This window comes from Pogona vitticeps, chromosome 4, assembly GCF_051106095.1.
Source record: "Pogona vitticeps strain Pit_001003342236 chromosome 4, PviZW2.1, whole genome shotgun sequence".
Classification (NCBI taxonomy): Eukaryota; Metazoa; Chordata; class Lepidosauria; order Squamata; family Agamidae; genus Pogona; species Pogona vitticeps.
Window position 1 is genome coordinate 104,585,770 of NC_135786.1, and position 17,950 is coordinate 104,603,719.

Below are 17,950 nucleotides of genomic sequence, written 5' to 3' on the forward strand. Positions count from 1 at the left end.
TGACCAGAAATGGAACAATGGAGATTGACTAATAATGATTCAAAGATAGATTTTTTTAAAAAGTCTTACTACCGCCCCCTTAAGACATTCTGGTACCTTACCTTGTTGCAAAGCGGCACTGAAAAGGAACAGCTTGCATATTGCAGACATTAAAGACAAAAGTCTCCTGTAAGCCCAAAATAGATACCTTTACACACACCAAGACACTGCCCGATGCCTTTCCATATGAGGAGTGACTCTGACATTCTCTCTTTCCAAGCAATCCCTGATGGAGGTGGGTATCTCACTCATATATGTCAGTCACTGTGTTTTAGCCATGAGGGCAGTGTAGTGGTTCAATGCTTTCCAGAGGAGGGTCACAGAACTGCCTTCTGTCAGATGATACTCACATGGCAATAGCTCACATTGTTCAGAAAATAGCCTTTACACACATAGGATAGCTTTATTCTTTGGTTTCTAAAATTAAACCTTATGGATACACTCTTGTAGTCTACTTTTAAAGCTGAATTTTGCAAACATGTCATCAGAAGCTTGGTAAGAGTTCACCCTTCCCTCCATTTTCCAACCAGCTCTATACTCTCGGGGTTTTCCACACACGCTTTGGAACTCTGCAAGAAATATAAATGCCTACCTTCACACCTTGGCGGTGTTGACCATTTCTTATTTTCACATCTTATGGTGTCTGAACCAGATATTTCAAAACCTTCGTGGCACTGATAGTGCAGCTCGTGGCCTGGCAGGTAGGACTCTGCCCTCTCTTCCACAATACCAGCATTGTCAACCAGAGGGGGCTCTCTGCAGGTTACATCTGAATGAGGAGATGATGCAAAGAAGTAAGGGCTTCTCTGAAACTCTGCCTCCACCCAGCCTTCATAATGACTTTATTCTTTAAGGACTTGATGGTCTCATAGGTCACATCAAACTCTATTATTCTATGATTCCATAATTATTCACTAGGGTGCACAGTTCTATAAGACTTTGAGTTTAGAGTGCCAACAGGTCAATGTGTAGAGGAGGCAGCAGAATCATGGGAAGGTGATCTCAGCTTTCTTCCATGAACATTCGACAGCAGTTGAGAAGACAGCCTGTGACTCTCTAGTTGTTATTCACATAATCCAATGCCTTACATCTGCTGGAACCAGGAAATGGATCAGCTCAATTTACATGTTCAGTAGTACATAGATTGTTTTTGGCTCAGGATAGCATGTAAGCAGAGAATATTATTACTGCACAACAGAGAGCTTATGCCCAAAGTGGATATTGCCAAGTGTCTTCCCACAGTGGAGGGTAACAGTCTCTTCCCAGAAAACAACAGTTTTCAATGCGTTAGGACCACCTTAGTGCACAGATTTCTAAAAGGAAAACCTGCAACAGCATGGTCTGCAGGATGGATGAGGACGTCACTTTTCCCCAGAATTCTTGCTCTAGCGTTCTACTTTACTATTGGCCATTCACCCATCCCACACAACAATGTCGGCTGACAGCAGCAGCTCTCCAATGTCTGAGCAGAAGCATTCCAGACACTCCCACCCTTGAACCATTTGGCCAGAGATGTCAGTTATTTGAGTTCCAAACATGTTTTTGCTCTACTAGTGTTCTGCTCTACTATTGGTCATTCACTCATCCCACACAATAATGTCAACTCACAGCAGCAACTCTCCAAGGTCTCAGTAGAGGCATTACCAACCCTCCCAAACATTTAGCCAGAAATGTCAGCTATTTAAGTTCCAAACATGTTTGTACTCTCCCTAGAAGCCTTGGGAAAATCAGACTTTGTTGCTTAGGTGAGAAAGATAGGTTAGATTCCAGGACTGTGGGTGACAGAAATCCGCCCGAGCCTGCATACCTACCGAAAAGAGTACAGGACACTCACAAGTCCCCTTGACGTATTGCCACAAGTAACTGGCCTGTGAACTGTTCACCACAAAAAAAACTATAGGACGTACCTTCACAGATGGAAGGCTGTGACCACTCTCCTCTTCTGCATGTAATAGTTTGTGGTCCTTTAGCTGCAAAACCAGGATGACACTCGTAATCTACTTTGTCTCCAGGCTTATAGGAGAGTTTCACAGTTTTACGATATGAAGCATTGAAGATGGCGGGAGGCTTCTGGCATGACTTTTCTGTAAAGATATACAAACAAAAGTAGAACCTTCAGAATAGGCTATGAAAAGCTACCCAAACATTTTTTGACCAAGACACAGAGCAGAGTTTCATGTCAACACTGAGCTTTGTTTTGTTCTTCATGTGTTACATGGCAAGAGACAGAAAAGTGAAGGAAAAGAATTGCATAATTGCACAGATGTTGTGGGAAATGCTGCAAAATACAACAAATGGTCACTTTATTTAACATGCAGCCCTTAGAGTAAGTCTGAATTTGTGCAAGTCCAAGTTCACAGCTTTCCCAATGTTCTACAACAAGGGAAGCAGGTTGCTTTCTCTGAACATTCAGTCCCTCTTTTAAGGATCCCCTGAATTTAGCAGAGAATCCTGAGGCCCAAGCTATGGCCTATTCTCAGATGGTTTAGTCCATCGGTGACATCTGCTGTGTTTGGTACACGCCCCACATAATGTTACAAAGGAGCTCATATCATGGCCTCTCTGAGGTATACTGAAACTAGATGCAGATCAGACTTAGTCGTGTGGGAAGCTTATCCTATTCTGATTGTGAAGTGATTAGAGTAGCTCCCAAAATTTTCTAGCACACCTCAGTGTTGCAAAGCATCATGTTTGTAGACCCTGAAGGTTTGCAGTTTGGCAGGGCATCTCATTTCAGCAGAGGCACAGCTAGGCATAGATCACTAGGTACAAATGGAATGTCCCTGTCATATGGATTCCAGATGTCATAGTCAAAATGTAACTTTTCAGAGTTCTCTTCCTGAGGTTTTATAGTATCATTTGTGAGAAACTGATGGCTTGTCTTTAATTATATCCAATTTTTCAAAAAAAAAATATCTGGCTTATGAATGAGGAATACTCTTCTTGTGTCCACAGTTCAGAATGCCAAAATATGGTCCAGTCAGGACGGTCACAGGATCTTCTCTTGTGTTCACAGCCGTTCGTAAAGACACCAAGCAAGGGAAAATCCCAGAAACTGACTTCACATTTTACCACTCAAATACAAAGCACAGACATCTCTCTCCCTCTTTGTGTCTCTTCTTTCTCTGTTGCTCCCTCTCACCCACCCGCAGTGGCTTCTGTGTGTCTCTCTGTGTGTTTGACTCCTCTTTTTCTTTCACTTCTCTCTCTTATCCCCGCCCCCATGACTTGTCAGTATGTGTTTATTTGTTCCTAGTCACTTATGCCTTTGCTAAGACTGAAGTCCCAGCTGACCATCTTGCCCAGATATAAGCCCAGATAGGAGGCTTATTAGTTATGAAATATTTCAACGGGTTTTATGCAAGTTTTCCTATGTAAAACAAGCATCTTTAAGGTCCTGTATCTTCTAAACAACAGGATGGATCAACATCAAATATTTTTTAAAAAAACACCTTGCAGCGGTGATAGTTTCCTTTTAGGAAATAGTGGAAGGCATTTGAAAAATAACAAAACAAATAACAAAAATGGCAAGAAAATAAAAGAATGGGAATGGTAGGAAGTGCTTTAAAAAAGATTTGAAATTTAAAAGTACTTGTCCAGCCTTCTTCAAATTTGTCACACAGCATGCCCATACTGTGGGCATACTACATCCTGCTAAATATCGTCCTGCTTCAGTTATGTTTAAAAGCTGGAACTTTTTGTTTGGAATACTCACCTCTTATCAGTAACAGCTTACGGAATGCTGTTTTGACTGGCCACACAATATCAAAGGTGCAGCCCTGTGCACCTCTAATATCTTCAGTGGGGTTCTTTCTCAGGCATCTTCCCAGCGTATTCTCAATAGCAAAATGGTGTAGAATGCTCAAATAACCCTCTCCAGTTATTCAGAACTCCTCACCTCTGAATGGAAGCACATTTTCTTACCTTTGCAACTTGGTAACTTAGACCACTCCATATTTTCACATTTAGCAGTGGTCCTAGATCCAACAATTTCAAAACCTTCATGGCAAAAATACTCCATGCTTTCGCCAGGAGCATACTTTCTAGGGGCATCATGTCTCGCCTCACCATTGGGAATTGAAGGGGGGTCTCCTAGGTGTACCTCACGGGGAGGTGCGCTAGTAGAAGAACGTGCCAACTGGGGAGACTTAGATTAAGGTGCTCTGAGGCAGCCTAGTTTTGGCGGGAAAAAGCTGAGGCAAAACTGCATAGTAACAGTGATCTAGCTTGCCAGCTGAGAGGCCCAGCAGAGGGGGGTAGGCTCTGACTCGATACTGTTGCAAGTTTAGTGCTGAAGAACAGCAGCAATCTCTAGGGAAAGCTGGTTCTGAGGCAAAAGGAAAAAAGTGGTCGTTTTATTTTGAGGCTTGACTTTTTAAAGCAGCCTGTTCTGAGGGGGGGTTATGCCCTTGACTCGAAGCCAAGTAGCAGAAATGAGTGAAGTGAAAGACCCCCAGATTGACCAAGGTTCTGAGGATGAATTTGGCTCAGTGCAGGGTGACAGCACAGGAGAGCAGAACCCAGAACTTAGAAAATTGCTCATAGCCCAACAGCATGAACTGAGGATGAGGCAATTTGAAGTGGAGGAAAGGGAAAGGGAAAGAGAAGAAAGGGAAAGAGAGAAACAGCGGCAATTTGAGTTAGAGAGAGAGAGAGAGAGAATGGAGAGAGAAGAAAGAATGGAGAGAGAGAGAATGGCGTTTGAATTAAAGAGATTGGAACTGATGAATCAGAACAATAATAATAATAATAGGGATACTGAGGGAGGCCAACTGTCTAAAGCTGACCTGAAGAAATTCCCTGTGTACCACAAGGGAGATTGTCCCGAGGTGTTCTTTTCCTTAGTGGAAAGAGCGTTTGTGGACTTCTCAGTGAGGGAAACTGAGAAGATGACCATCATGCGATCTTTAATCAGTGGTAGCCTGGCTGAGGTTTATGCCGAGATGCCTGAGGAACTGATGAAAGATTTTGGAGAGTTTAAAAAACTGGTGTTTGCCAGACATGGGATAAATGCAGAGCAGCTGAGACAAAGATTCAGGTCCCTCACCAAGAAGCCAGAGCAGACTTTTACCCAAGTGGGGGCCCAATTGGTGAGGCTGCTTGAGAAATGGCTATCGCAGGAGGGGACAGAGACCTATGAGCAGCTTAAAGATTTGATAGCACTGGAACAGTTCTATTCAGTCCTGCATGGGGAATTGAAATTCCAGGTGAGGGAAAGGAAACCGAAATCTGTGGCAGAAGCCGCGGAGGTCGCAGATTTTATTTCCCAAATAAGAAAGCCCTTGGGTGAGGGGAAATCTGTAGGTAAACCCAAAGAAACCTACAGCAAGTACTCTCAGGGACCAGGGAAAAGCCAGCAAGGGGGAGGGGCCCATGGTGAAGGGAAGCCCTCAGACATGAAACCAAGACCTCAGATTTTGGAGGGAAAACCAAAACAAGATGAGAGAGAATCAAAATACACCAGAAAATGTGACAAACCCAGACCTACTGGGATATGTCACACAGTTACACTAAGCTGCCACCAACCATTCCCTGTAAGAAGTCACACAGACCAGGGATGGATTTTTAAACAATAAAAAGAATAAGGTTTATTTAAATACACACAGGGAAAAATAAACAATCAGGTGAATAGATAAAGTAACGTGGCTTAGTTTCACTCATACACACACACAGTTTGGTTCACCTAGAACCTTAACTTAAAGCACAGACCCTGAACCTATCAGTTCTGGCTAACCAACAGACACCTGAACCTATCAGGTTGGTACTCTGACACACAGTAGTACCCTGTCTGACACACAGACTTCCACAACAGCTTCTTCTCCCCAGCTGCTGCTTCGTCACAACCCAGTGTCTCTCAGCATCTCTCCTTATCTAAACTTCACCACACAGGCATCACATATTTATACAGTACAGCCCCTCCTCCTGATGTCCCGCCTTCCACTCCCCATAGGATGGAACTTTCCCTCCAAACCCATGACAGACAGGTAACATCAGTGCTGTATGTAACACCTCCCCTCTTTATAAGTTGTTTTGTAGGGGGAAAGCTAAGGTGCTTTTCACCAAAAAACAACCTGGGTAAAATACACAACAACAGTTATACATACCATATTATACTTACTTATACTTACATTCTAAGTTAACCATAGCAAATATGCATTTAAACATTTACCATATACATTACATCAATTTACCTTTATTCATACAAACCAAATTCAAAAAAACAGGTACATTTAACCTTTTGTCATCATTATATACACATAGTCCATGTTTCTTTCGCCGTCTTCATTCTTCAGGTCTTCTTGATAAGGCGTCAGCAACACAGTTCACTGACCCTCTGACCACCTTCACTTCAAAGTCATAGTCCTGTAGGTTTAAAGCCCACCTCATAAGTTTGCTATTGTGGGTTTTCATTGTCTTTAGCCATTGCAATGGTGAATGGTCAGTACACAGAATAAAATGTCTTCCCCAGATGTAAGGCTTGGCCTTCTGGATCGCGTAGACTATGGCCAAACACTCCTTCTCCACGGTTGCCAAATGTCTCTCACCTTTTTGGAGTTTCCTACTCAGGTAGGACACTGGATGCTGGTCACCATTCTCATCCTCCTGGCACAGAACTGCTCCTACCCCGCTGTTAGACGCATCGGTGTAGATGATGAACTCCCGGTCGAAGTCTGGAGCACGCAACACTGGATAGTTGATTAACGCCTCCTTCAACCTCTGGAACGCCGCCTCACAGTCGCTGGTCCACGGGATGCGGTCATCAGCCTTCTTCCTCGTCAGATCGGTCAGCGGAGCCGCAATCTCGCTAAACCTCGGGATGAACTTTCTGTAGTAGCCCACCAACCCAAGAAATGATTTGACTTTTTTCTTGGTGCTGGGTCTAGGCCAATCACGAACAGCTTCTATTTTGGCCTCCAGGGGTTTTATCATTCCTCCCCCTACCATGTGACCCAAGTATTTTATTTCTGGGCTACCCAGCTGACACTTGCTGGCCTTTACTGTTAGCCCTGCTGCACTTAACCTCTGCAGCACTATCTCCAGGTGTATCAGGTGATCTTCCCAGGTATTACTGAAGATCCCTATGTCGTCAATGTAGGCCACTGTAAAGTCACTGAGCCCTGCCAAGGTCTGGTCCATCAGCCTTTGGAATGTGGCTGGTGCATTTCTGAGACCAAAGCTCAGGACTCGAAACTCATAGAGACCAAAAGGGCTGCAAAAGGCAGTCTTTTCTTGATCCCTGGGATCAATTCTTAATTGCCAATATCCCTTTACCAGGTCCAATGATGAGATGAACCGACAACCCCCTATGGTTTCAATCAGGTTGTCTAGCCTGGGCATTGGGTAGGCATCAGGAGTGGTTACACGGTTTAATTTCCTGTAATCGACACAAAACCTAATGCTCCCATCAGGCTTGTCCACAAGGACTATCGGAGAGGACCAAGGACTAGAAGAGGGGACGATTATGTTCTCCCTCAGCATCTCGTCCAGCTCCTTCCGCACCTTGTCCCTATAGGGTCCCGTTACTCGGTATGGGGATACTGCCTGCGGGGGTGCATCCCCTGTGTGGATCTGATGCATCACTCCCTTCACTATCCCCGGCTTGTTGGAAAACACCTGTTGATATTTACTAAGCAGCGTTTTTAGTTCTTGCTGCTGGTCCTGGGTGAGTGCAGGACTGATCTTTACCTCCTCTGGGTTGTATTTTACTTCCCCTCTACCCTCCCAGAAGGGTAATTCAGCTTCCTCACTCTCAGCTGCTTTTATCGCGAATAAAACCCTCTGTTCCCCTCTGTAGTAGGGTTTTAGGGCATTCACATGAACCACCCTCCTTGCCTGGTTCTCCTCCTGCTCTATTAGGTAGTTCAGGTCTGACATCTTGGAAATGACCCTATATGGTCCTGCCCATTTGAGCTGCAGTTTATTCTCTCTGCAGGGCCTAAGCCAAAGCACTTCCTCCCCTGGGTCAAAGTGCCTCTCTCTAGCTTTGTGGTCATACCATGTTTTCTGTCTGACCTTCTGAGCTTGCAGGTTTTCTGCTGCCAGCTCTAGATTTCTCCTTAGGTCATTCATCAAGGTGTCTATGTAAGTCACAACGTCTTGTGGGTCATCCTGTGTGATCTGCTCCCAATTTTGTTTGATCAAATCAAGGTGCCCTTTCACCCCTAAGTGTGCAGCAAACATGTCAGAGTGACCCCTTTGTAAGATCATGGGGCGATACTTTTCAGGTACCACCAGCTGACTTCTGATCCCATCTCCCCCTTTTGAGATATTCCTCAGGGTTTCTCTATATAAAATCCCCTTTTTCTCCAGAAATCTCACTGGTGTTTCAGGTGTTAGCTGGGCGTCAGTCACCTGTTCAAAACACTTTTGGAGAGTGGCGTCTGCCTTTTGCTCCTGTCCAAATCTGCTGTCTGTGGTTAAGGTTTCCACCACAGCTTCTGAACTCCCCTCTGCTTCCGTCTCTGGCTCATCATTACCCCCCTGAACTGTCCCTGTGGTGGCTTGTGAGCGTGTAATCACTAGCACCCGTTTCACATGTTCAGCCAGGTCATTTCCCACGAGCACGGCTGCTGGCAGAGTCGATGAAATCGCTAGCCGCCAATCTCCCCTCCAGCCTTGAAAGTTGACAGGTACCTCTGCTACTGGCAGAGAGATTACCTGCCCCTCAATCCCTGCCACCTTCATGCTCTCATTTGGGATTATAAACTCCCGAGGAATAATATCTGGATGGCACAGGGTTACCTGGGAACAAGTGTCCCGCAGCCCCCTATACTGACGGTCAAGTATTCCTACGTCCACCCCAGCTGTCTCAAACAACTGAGAATCTGTTTTCACCAGCAAGCAGCGCTTTACCTCCACCAGAGGACCATTTTCCTCAGCCTGATCAGCAGCGGTAGCTGTTCCAGACTGAGTAGCCATGGCAACAGGCTCCCTCAGTGACACTGAGCTTTGCTCTTTCTGGACACAGAACACAGCTTTTGGCTTGGTCCCACTAGAATTCTGAGGCACCATTCCTTTTAGCTGCTTTAATTTCTCACACTCTGAGATTAGATGACCCTTTCCCTGACAGAAATAACATTTTCGGGTGTATTTTGATTCTCTCTCATCTTGTTTTGGTTTTCCCTCCAAAATCTGAGGTCTTGGTTTCATGTCTGAGGGCTTCCCTTCACCATGGGCCCCTCCCCCTTGCTGGCTTTTCCCTGGTCCCTGAGAGTACTTGCTGTAGGTTTCTTTGGGTTTACCTACAGATTTCCCCTCACCCAAGGGCTTTCTTATTTGGGAAATAAAATCCGCGATCTCTGCGGCTGCTGCCACAGATTTCGGTTTCCTTTCCCTCACCTGGAATTTCAATTCCCCATGCAGGACTGAATAGAACTGTTCCAGTGCTATCAAGTCTTTAAGCTGCTCATAGGTCTCTGTTCCCTCCTGCGATAGCCATTTCTCAAGCAGCCTCACCAATTGGGCCCCCACTTGGGTAAAAGTCTGTTCTGGCTTCTTGGTGAGGGACCTGAATCTTTGTCTCAGCTGCTCTGCATTTATCCCATGTCTGGCAAACACCAGTTTCTTAAACTCTGCAAAATCTTTCATCAGTTCCTCAGGCATCTCGGCATAAACCTCAGCCAGGCTACCACTGATTAAAGATCGCATGATGGTCATCTTCTCAGTTTCTCTCACTGAGAAGTCCACAAACGCTCTTTCCACTAGGGAAAAGAACACCTCAGGACAATCTCCCTTGTGGTACACAGGGAATTTCTTCAGGTCAGCCTTAGACAGTTGGCCTCCCTCAGAGTCCCTATTATTATTATTGTTCTGGTTCATCATTTCCAGTTTTCTTAATTCAAACGCCATTCTTTCTTTTTCCAGAGCAATTTTCTCTCTCTCCCTCTCCATTTCCCTTTCCTCCACTTCAAATTGCCTCATCCTCAGTTCATGCTGTTGGGCTATGAGCATTTTTCTAAGTTCTGGGTTCTGCTCTCCTGTGCTGTCACCTTGCACTGAGCCAAATTCATCCTCAGAACCTTGGTCAATCTGGGGGTCTTTCACTTCACTCATTTCGGCCATCTGGCTTCGAGTCAAGGGCATAATCCCCCCTCAGAACAGGCTGCTTTAAAAAGTCAAGCCTCAAAATAAAACGACCACTTTTTTCCCTTCTTGCCTCAGAACCAGCTTTCCCTAGAGATTGCTGTTCTTCAGCACTAAACTTGCAACAGTATCGAGTCAGAGCCTACCCCCCTCTGCTGGGCCTCTCAGCTGGCAAGCTAGCTCACTGTTACTACGCAGTTTTGCCTCAGCTTTTTCCCGCCAAAACTAGGCTGCCTCAGAGCACCTTAATCTAAGTCTCCCCAGTTGGCACGTTCTTCTACTAGCGCACCTCCCCGTGAGGTACACCTAGAAGATTACCTACGCGCCTCAGACTGTCCCTGACTAGACCCCCCTTGCTCTGGGCACACTTGCCAAGGCTTTGCTGGACCACTGGACAACTGGACCAGTCGTATCCCACACGCTGGACACCAATCAATGTGACAAACCCAGACCTACTGGGATATGTCACACAGTTACACTAAGCTGCCACCAACCATTCCCTGTAAGAAGTCACACAGACCAGGGATGGATTTTTAAACAATAAAAAGATTAAGGTTTATTTAAATACACACAGGGAAAAATAAACAATCAGGTGAATAGATAAAGTAACGTGGCTTAGTTTCACTCATACACACACACAGTTTGGTTCACCTAGAACCTTAACTTAAAGCACAGACCCTGAACCTATCAGTTCTGGCTAACCAACAGACACCTGAACCTATCAGGTTGGTACTCTGACACACAGTAGTACCCTGTCTGACACACAGACTTCCACAACAGCTTCTTCTCCCCAGCTGCTGCTTCGTCACAACCCAGTGTCTCTCAGCATCTCTCCTTATCTAAACTTCACCACACAGGCATCACATATTTATACAGTACAGCCCCTCCTCCTGATGTCCCGCCTTCCACTCCCCATAGGATGGAACTTTCCCTCCAAACCCATGACAGACAGGTAACATCAGTGCTGTATGTAACAGGGGGGTCTCCACATCTCGTATCTAGGAAAACATGTATGTGCTGTTAATTTTAAAAAGCTGAATAGCATAAAGGACGTGTTTATCCTGGCACATGTGTAACAACAACACCCTGGCACATGTGCAACAACAACAATGTAATAATGAATGAGACAGCCATCATGAAGTCAATAAACTGAGAGAAGGGGGAGAATTGCGGACTTCTAGTGTCTGTGTGGTGTCTTCTGGTTTAAAAAGTGAGGACAGGAGAGCAGGCAGGTATCTAGAAGCACAACATTCTTTCTATGGAATAGAACACTGGTTCTTAACCTTGGGTTACTCAGGAGTTTTGGACTGCAACTCCCAGAAGCCTTCACCACCAGCTGTCCTGACTGGGGTTTATGGGAGTTGCAGTTCAAAAGCATCCGAGTAACAAAGGTTAAGAACCACTGGAATAGAATACAGGATAAGCCTACTGTAACCTTCTCCAAGGCAGGTGTACCAAGAAGAAAATTCCACTTTCTTTTGTGGGATATGCTTCCAGAAAAGGGCACACAGGATGACAGTGTTAGCTGGAATTCCTTAGACAATCTGAATTGCATCTGCATTCCTAACTATACTTGAGTTCATACTACACATATTGGTTTCGTTGCAAAGGCAAGCATCTCTTTCCTTTCATTTAGCCATTGTGGATCAATTTTAAAAAAACATATTTGCTGCGGTGCATTGCGAAGTTCCCCTCTTATAAAATCAGCAACCAATGAAACTGGGTGTTGGAAAGTATACTCATCAGAAAAGATCATCAAGGGTTCAGAAGATGCCTCCCATGCAGTTGTGAATGGGAAAGCAGGCTCCAAGCTCCTCTACTTCTGTTCTTTGAATGCCTGAGCTATACCTAAGTGCAGGTAACCAGATATGTGAAGGGTCCTGATTAGGAGCCGTGATGATTGTTGGTTGAATGATCACATGATCATAGCATTCTGCATGTATATACAGTGAGAATTGATGGAATGAGGCTGCTGGAGTTGAGAGAATCCAATGGAAGCAGACCTCCTGCACCTAATCACCAGCGAGATGGCTTCTAGGGTCATGGCTGCTGTGTAAGGACAGCTACTATCATGGTTTCCTTTGTTGTTGGTTTTACTTTACTTTCTTTTATTTTTGGTTGGTTGGTTATTGGTGGTGGTGAGCTTTTTCCAAGAAATGAAACATAATGGGCTTGCAGAAAGGAGACAGACTGGAAGAATACAGTGATCTATCAGTTGTTATACATAGTTTAGGACACTGGTTCTTAATCTTGGGTTACTCAGGCATTTTGGACTGCAACTCCCAGAAGCCTTCACCACCAACTGTGCTGGCTGGGGTTTCTGGGAGTTGCAGTTCAAAAACATCCGAGTAACAAAGGTTAAGAACCACTGGTTTAGGATATAATATACAGTAGAATAATAGAAGTGAATATCCAGATAATAGAATATACAGCTAATAATGAAAATGATTGCAAGTATTCCAGATACAGTATTTTCTCTTTGTATCTGATATCCGGAAAGGAAAAGCATACAAACCAACACAGCGGGGAGGTGTCTGCCATCTTCCTCCTTCACACATTATCTTCTGTGGTCCTTGGAGCACAAAAGGTTCCACACACTTGTAACCAACCTCTTCACCATTCTTGTAGTTTCTTATCTCTCTTATGTTGATGGCATTTGGAAGCTGAGGTGGTGGCGGGCAGAGCTCTTGAAGGAAACATACATTCCATTTAGAACTGAATGACGCAAAAATTATGGGGAGAATCTTGAAAGAATATTTAATGAAGTATTAAAAGTAAGCAACTTTACAAATTTCCTTACCCTATGATGGGTTCAAAAGTATCATTAAATAGCTACTTTGGTCATGCACTCGTAATCTCAAGATTAGACCACTGTAATGCGCTCTACATGGGCCTGCCTTTGAGGCTGATGTGGAAATTTCAAGTGGTGCAGAATGCAGCGGCCAGACTCCTCAGTGGAGTGAGAAAATACCAGCATATTTCTCCTACGCTGGCCATGCTGCATTGGCTGCCCATTCGTTTCCGCATTGACTTTAAAGTTCTAATGCTCACTTATAAGGCCCTAAACGGTTTAGGAGTTCGATATTTGGCAGAACGCCTTCTCCCACCAAGATCTACCCAGATCACCTGTGTGAGCCAGGAGGTGAGGCTGAATACCATCTAATCTAAATCTTGCATTGGTTAAGATACTTGTTCAACTTTCTGTTCTGACAGCATGGTAGAGATCAATATAAATTCTTCCTGTAGAATAAATTAGATGTTCACTGTCTTGATTTCTAAGGAAACTTTCTAATGCAGGTTGGGCATATTTTTGGAACAGATAGCATTTCTGCTATCCAGGTAAAATTTTACTGGAGTATTGATTGATTGATTGATTGATTGATTGATTGATTGATTGATTGATTGACTGATTGATTGTTACCCCACCCATCTGGCCTATAAGACCACTCTAGGCCGCTTCCAATATAATATAAACAATAAAATAATACAAAATATTACATAAATCATACTACAACAAATACAGTACAAAAATAGAATAGAAAATAAATAGGGAGAATAAACAGAAAAATCAGATATTAGCTGGAGGGAAGGCCTGAATGTACAGCCATGTTTTTAATTGACTTTTAAAAGTGCCCAGAGTGGGGGCCGCACGAATCTTAGGAGAGAGATTGTTCCAGAGGCAAGGAGGCACTGCCGAGAAGGCCCGGTTTCTTGTCTTTTCCTTCCGGGCCTCTCTCAGTGTCAGGCTCCTCAGCCTCACCTCCTGGCTCGCGCGGGTGAGCTGGGTAGATTTTGTTGGGAGCAGGTGTTCTGGTTGCTTCAGGGAAAAACACAACAAACACTCAGATTGTTGTTTCTGATTGAAAACCAACCCTGCATAAAATCTAAAAGAACCCAAAGCACTCAAACACCTCCGAGATTGTGCAACAGCAGATTCAAGTAGCTTCAGCCTCCTTTCAGCTTGCTCAGTAAACCACAGCTTGTGCAGCAAAGCATGACAGCTTGACAAAAGTATAAATGTTTTAGTAACAGCAGAGATACATAAAAAGCATCATTGGTCAGAACAAAAGTAGTTCAAGAGCTCAAGGCATTGCAGAGTTTTTCTGACTAGAAAATAAAAACTTTTATCGAAACCTATCCATACTTACAAGCATACACATAGTTCAGAATGTTTTGATTATATGAAACATAACATAAAAAAGTAAGCCATCTTTGCAAGATGATGATGAACTTTTAACTGGTTACCTTCCGCCGTATATCCCATCATCCCCTTATGAGATGATGACTGTTCCACCAATCACATTGTGTATTTTAATAGATCGTAGATGTACAACTGAGGTCTGTTTAATTAGCTGTTCTTTACTCATCCACCTTAGTGGTCACAGGTGCAGGAAAGCAAGAAACGAATTCCTTTCCCTGGAGGAGCCCATCAAGGACATAGATAATAAAGCTTTCCTGTTATCTCAAGACAGCTCTACTTAATTCTCAAAATATGTTTGCTTTGCCTAGTCAGCCCAAGTATTTTACAGAATTTAGAGAAGTAATGTTAATCTCATCTCTGCCGAGTCCTTCACAGAAGTAAAGCAGAACAATATTAGAGTGCTTTCTTCAGTGTGTCCCTGATGAAATATTGTTTCTACGTAAAGGCCAATTTGACAGTCATGTGAGCCCTGCAACTTTTTGCTGCTTTGAAGTCTAACAGCAGTGTTTAGGGGTGTACAAAGCAACAATTTTGATATTTGGTGCACTAGTCTTTTGTTTACATTTGTTTAATTATGAAGGCTACACATTGCCTCCCCCCCTCTCCCACAGTGATCCAAGCACTCATTTTACCAAACCTAGAAGGCTGGAAGGCTGAGTCAACCTTGAGTTGGCTACCTGAACCTATTGGGCAGAGGCTTGCTTGCAATACTACAGCTTAACCACTGTGTCAATAGTTATGTGCTGCCAAGTTGTTTCATAGTCAGTCATGATGATCCTATGAGCGATTTTTCAGATTGGTGAGATATGGAAACAGTGGTTTTTCATGCCATACCCTCCACTGGATTTTGGTGGTCTAGCAGGGATTTGAACTCAGGTTATGAGCAGAGTCATGACTGCAGTACTGCAGTTTAACCATTGCGTCCTGAGGCTCTTATAAAAAAGAACTTAAAAGCATGCAAAAGCACATTTATTTATTCATCCATTCATTTAAAATATTTATCCCACACTTCTCCTTAAAAGGGACTTAAGGTGGACTATCTCAGTAGAAAATATTTAAAAGCTAAAAACAGTAAGTATACAAACATTACAAAAGAATCAAACAAATACCACACTAAAAAGCTAAATAAAATCGACACACATACACACACAAAAAAACCACCTACAAAGCAACAAGGCACAACAATCTACTGGGAAAAAAACTCTCCAATCACTACGTGGGGCTGCTTTTGAGGCTGATGCGGAAACTTCAAGTGGTGCAGAATACAGCAGCCAGACTCCTCAGTGGAGCGAGAAAATACCAGCATATCTCTCCTACGCTGGCCATGCTGCAGTGGCTGCCCATTCATTTCCACATCGATTTTAAAGTTTTAATGCTTACTTATAAGGCCCTAAATGGTTTAGGACCTTGATATTTGGCACTCAGATTGTTGTCTCTGATTGTTGTGTTTCTCCCTGAAGCAACCAGGAGTAAGCAAATCAGAGTGTGCTGGGGAAAGAGAAGGCCACAGAAGGCATTTACCAATCACTAGTGCACAGATCCACCGGGGCATAAGGCAACTTAAGTAGAAAAAGGGCTGTATGCAAGGCTTCCTCTAAACCAGTGGTCCCCAACCTTGGGCCTCCAGATGTTTTTGGACTTCAACTCTCAGGAATCATGGCCAGCAGAGGTGGTGGTGAAGGCTTCTGGGAGTTGTAGTTGAAGTACATCTGGAGGCCCAAGGTTGGGGACCACTGCTCTAAACCACACGTGTGCAACTCAGCCTCCCTCTGCCAGCTTTCTTCCTCCTCCATGCAGCAATCATTTTCAAACCCTTTTGGTTTTGATCACCAAAGAACTGTGCGCAGGGGGATGGAGTTGCAAGTGCACGCAGGGGCAAAGGCACAAGAAAGACACACACACACACAGAGAGAGAGAGAGAGAGAGAGAGAGAGAGAGAGAGAGAGAGAGAGAGAGAGAGAGGTGGAGCCCTGTCCAGCATGACTGAAAATTAGAGGATAATTTTAATTAGAGGGTAATTAGAGGGTTTGCTGTATGACTGAGTGGTAAGAGGCCCCCTCTGTGTAATCTGATCAAACTTCCGCTTTTGGTGGCCACATCTGTCATTCTACTTGAAAAATCAGAAACATATACTGTCTTTGAAGTTCTAGTCAGGGAGGATTTGAAACACTTTATGTCAACTTGATGGTCCCATCTCTGTCAAATCCTGACTTTCACCCACCTAAACTAGAATACTAGTTATACCCTTCTTCTTGAAAAAGGACTCAGGGAAGTTATTCAGGATTTTGATGTATATAGTACTGAGGAGCTGCTCCCAATAAACTAGCAGAACCTCCTAAACATGTATTCACCACAAGATTTATAAACACACATGGCAGCTTGATGGCTCTGATATTTAAATGTCAAGATATGCATATATTTTGGTGTAGTATTCCCATCAGCCAGATTATGAAATACTCAATTGTTTGTGTTATTTAGAATGCTCAGGGAACTGTCACCACTATCCTAAGCAAAAACAAAAGAAAAATGAGACAAAAAAAAGAGACAAAAATGTAGTGGCACCTTGAAAACTAATTGCTATATTTCAATATGAGCTTCTGTGGACAAGTCCACTTCTTCGGGCACTGACTTAAAAAGTGGACATGTCCACAAACACTCATATTAAAATATAGCTGCTACTCTTTAAGGTGTCACAGTGTTTTGATCTTCTTTAATTTTCTATTTTTGTTTTTTTTTTCTTGCCAGACATGCTAGCACAGACTAACGTGGCTACTACTTCTAAAACTACCATTACCTTAAGACCATTCTTTTTCTTCTACCTTGTCAGGATGCCTAATATATGATCATAATAAAGACTGAATGACTAAAATCAGAAATTTATATATAATACACAAATGCACTCCTTGATTAAAATCTTCCGGGTTTAAGTGACAGTGCAACTTATTTATAAGGCAGAGTGATGCATACAAGAAAATTCATATCAGCTAGAAGCAGTACCATCCAAAACTTTACGTGCCAGTTTCAGTGCCCTCCCAGAGCTTTATTAAGAGAGATCTGGAATATGATTCACTGGATGCATGTGTGTGGTTCCCAGGAATTTATCGTTAGCTTAAGCTAAACAGTAGGCCCCTTGTATTCACTCCTCTGATCTTCCCAGACAATTTTTATTTAGATTGGGTGAGAGACAATAAAGAGAAATTACACACTTTGGATTTGTCTCACCTTTAGCATTATTGTATCCGAGGTTCCTCAAAGTTAAAGAAACAATTAAGCAATGGATCTGTGATACGACCTTTCAAGATCTCAGGTTACCTGGAAATCATCACAACAACTTTGTTCTGGCTGAACATCTTCATGGTCTGAAAATCCTTAACATCAAAGAGATTTTACACTAGCTCCCAGCTCTTATCTTTTTTTGCTTGCTTTAATCTTAAATTTTCTCTTTTGGGGAGGAGAGACACAGTCTTCTTGTCTTGGGAATAGCTTGCAACTAGGCTCTGACATCATGGTGTTACTTGCTGTGGGTGTCAATATGTCTCCCGCTCATGTCAATAGCACGTGACTTGAACTATTGCCCATACATTATTATTCTGCACATATTATAAGCATGCATCACATAGTACTAAA

The 17,950-nt window shown here is 43.5% G+C and overlaps 1 protein-coding gene across 4 annotated transcripts in view; it reads right to left on the minus strand.

Annotated features, from left to right (window-relative positions):
- The window catches only part of CFH (complement factor H), a 275,435-nt gene that overhangs the window by 21,655 nt on the left and 235,830 nt on the right, over positions 1-17,950 (minus strand). For 2 of the 4 annotated variants that reach the window (XM_078392301.1, XM_078392300.1), the window contains exons 16-21: positions 13,883-13,939; positions 12,638-12,808; positions 11,098-11,120; positions 3,964-4,120; positions 1,947-2,123; positions 632-808 (exon numbers count right to left, since the gene is read on the minus strand). In XM_078392301.1, coding sequence (XP_078248427.1) covers positions 632-808; positions 1,947-2,123; positions 3,964-4,120; positions 11,098-11,120; positions 12,638-12,808; positions 13,883-13,939 — 762 coding nt within the window. The remainder of the gene's footprint in view (positions 1-631; positions 809-1,946; positions 2,124-3,963; positions 4,121-11,097; positions 11,121-12,637; positions 12,809-13,882; positions 13,940-17,950) is intronic. The other 2 variants (XM_078392302.1, XM_078392303.1) reach the window with 2 other exon arrangements.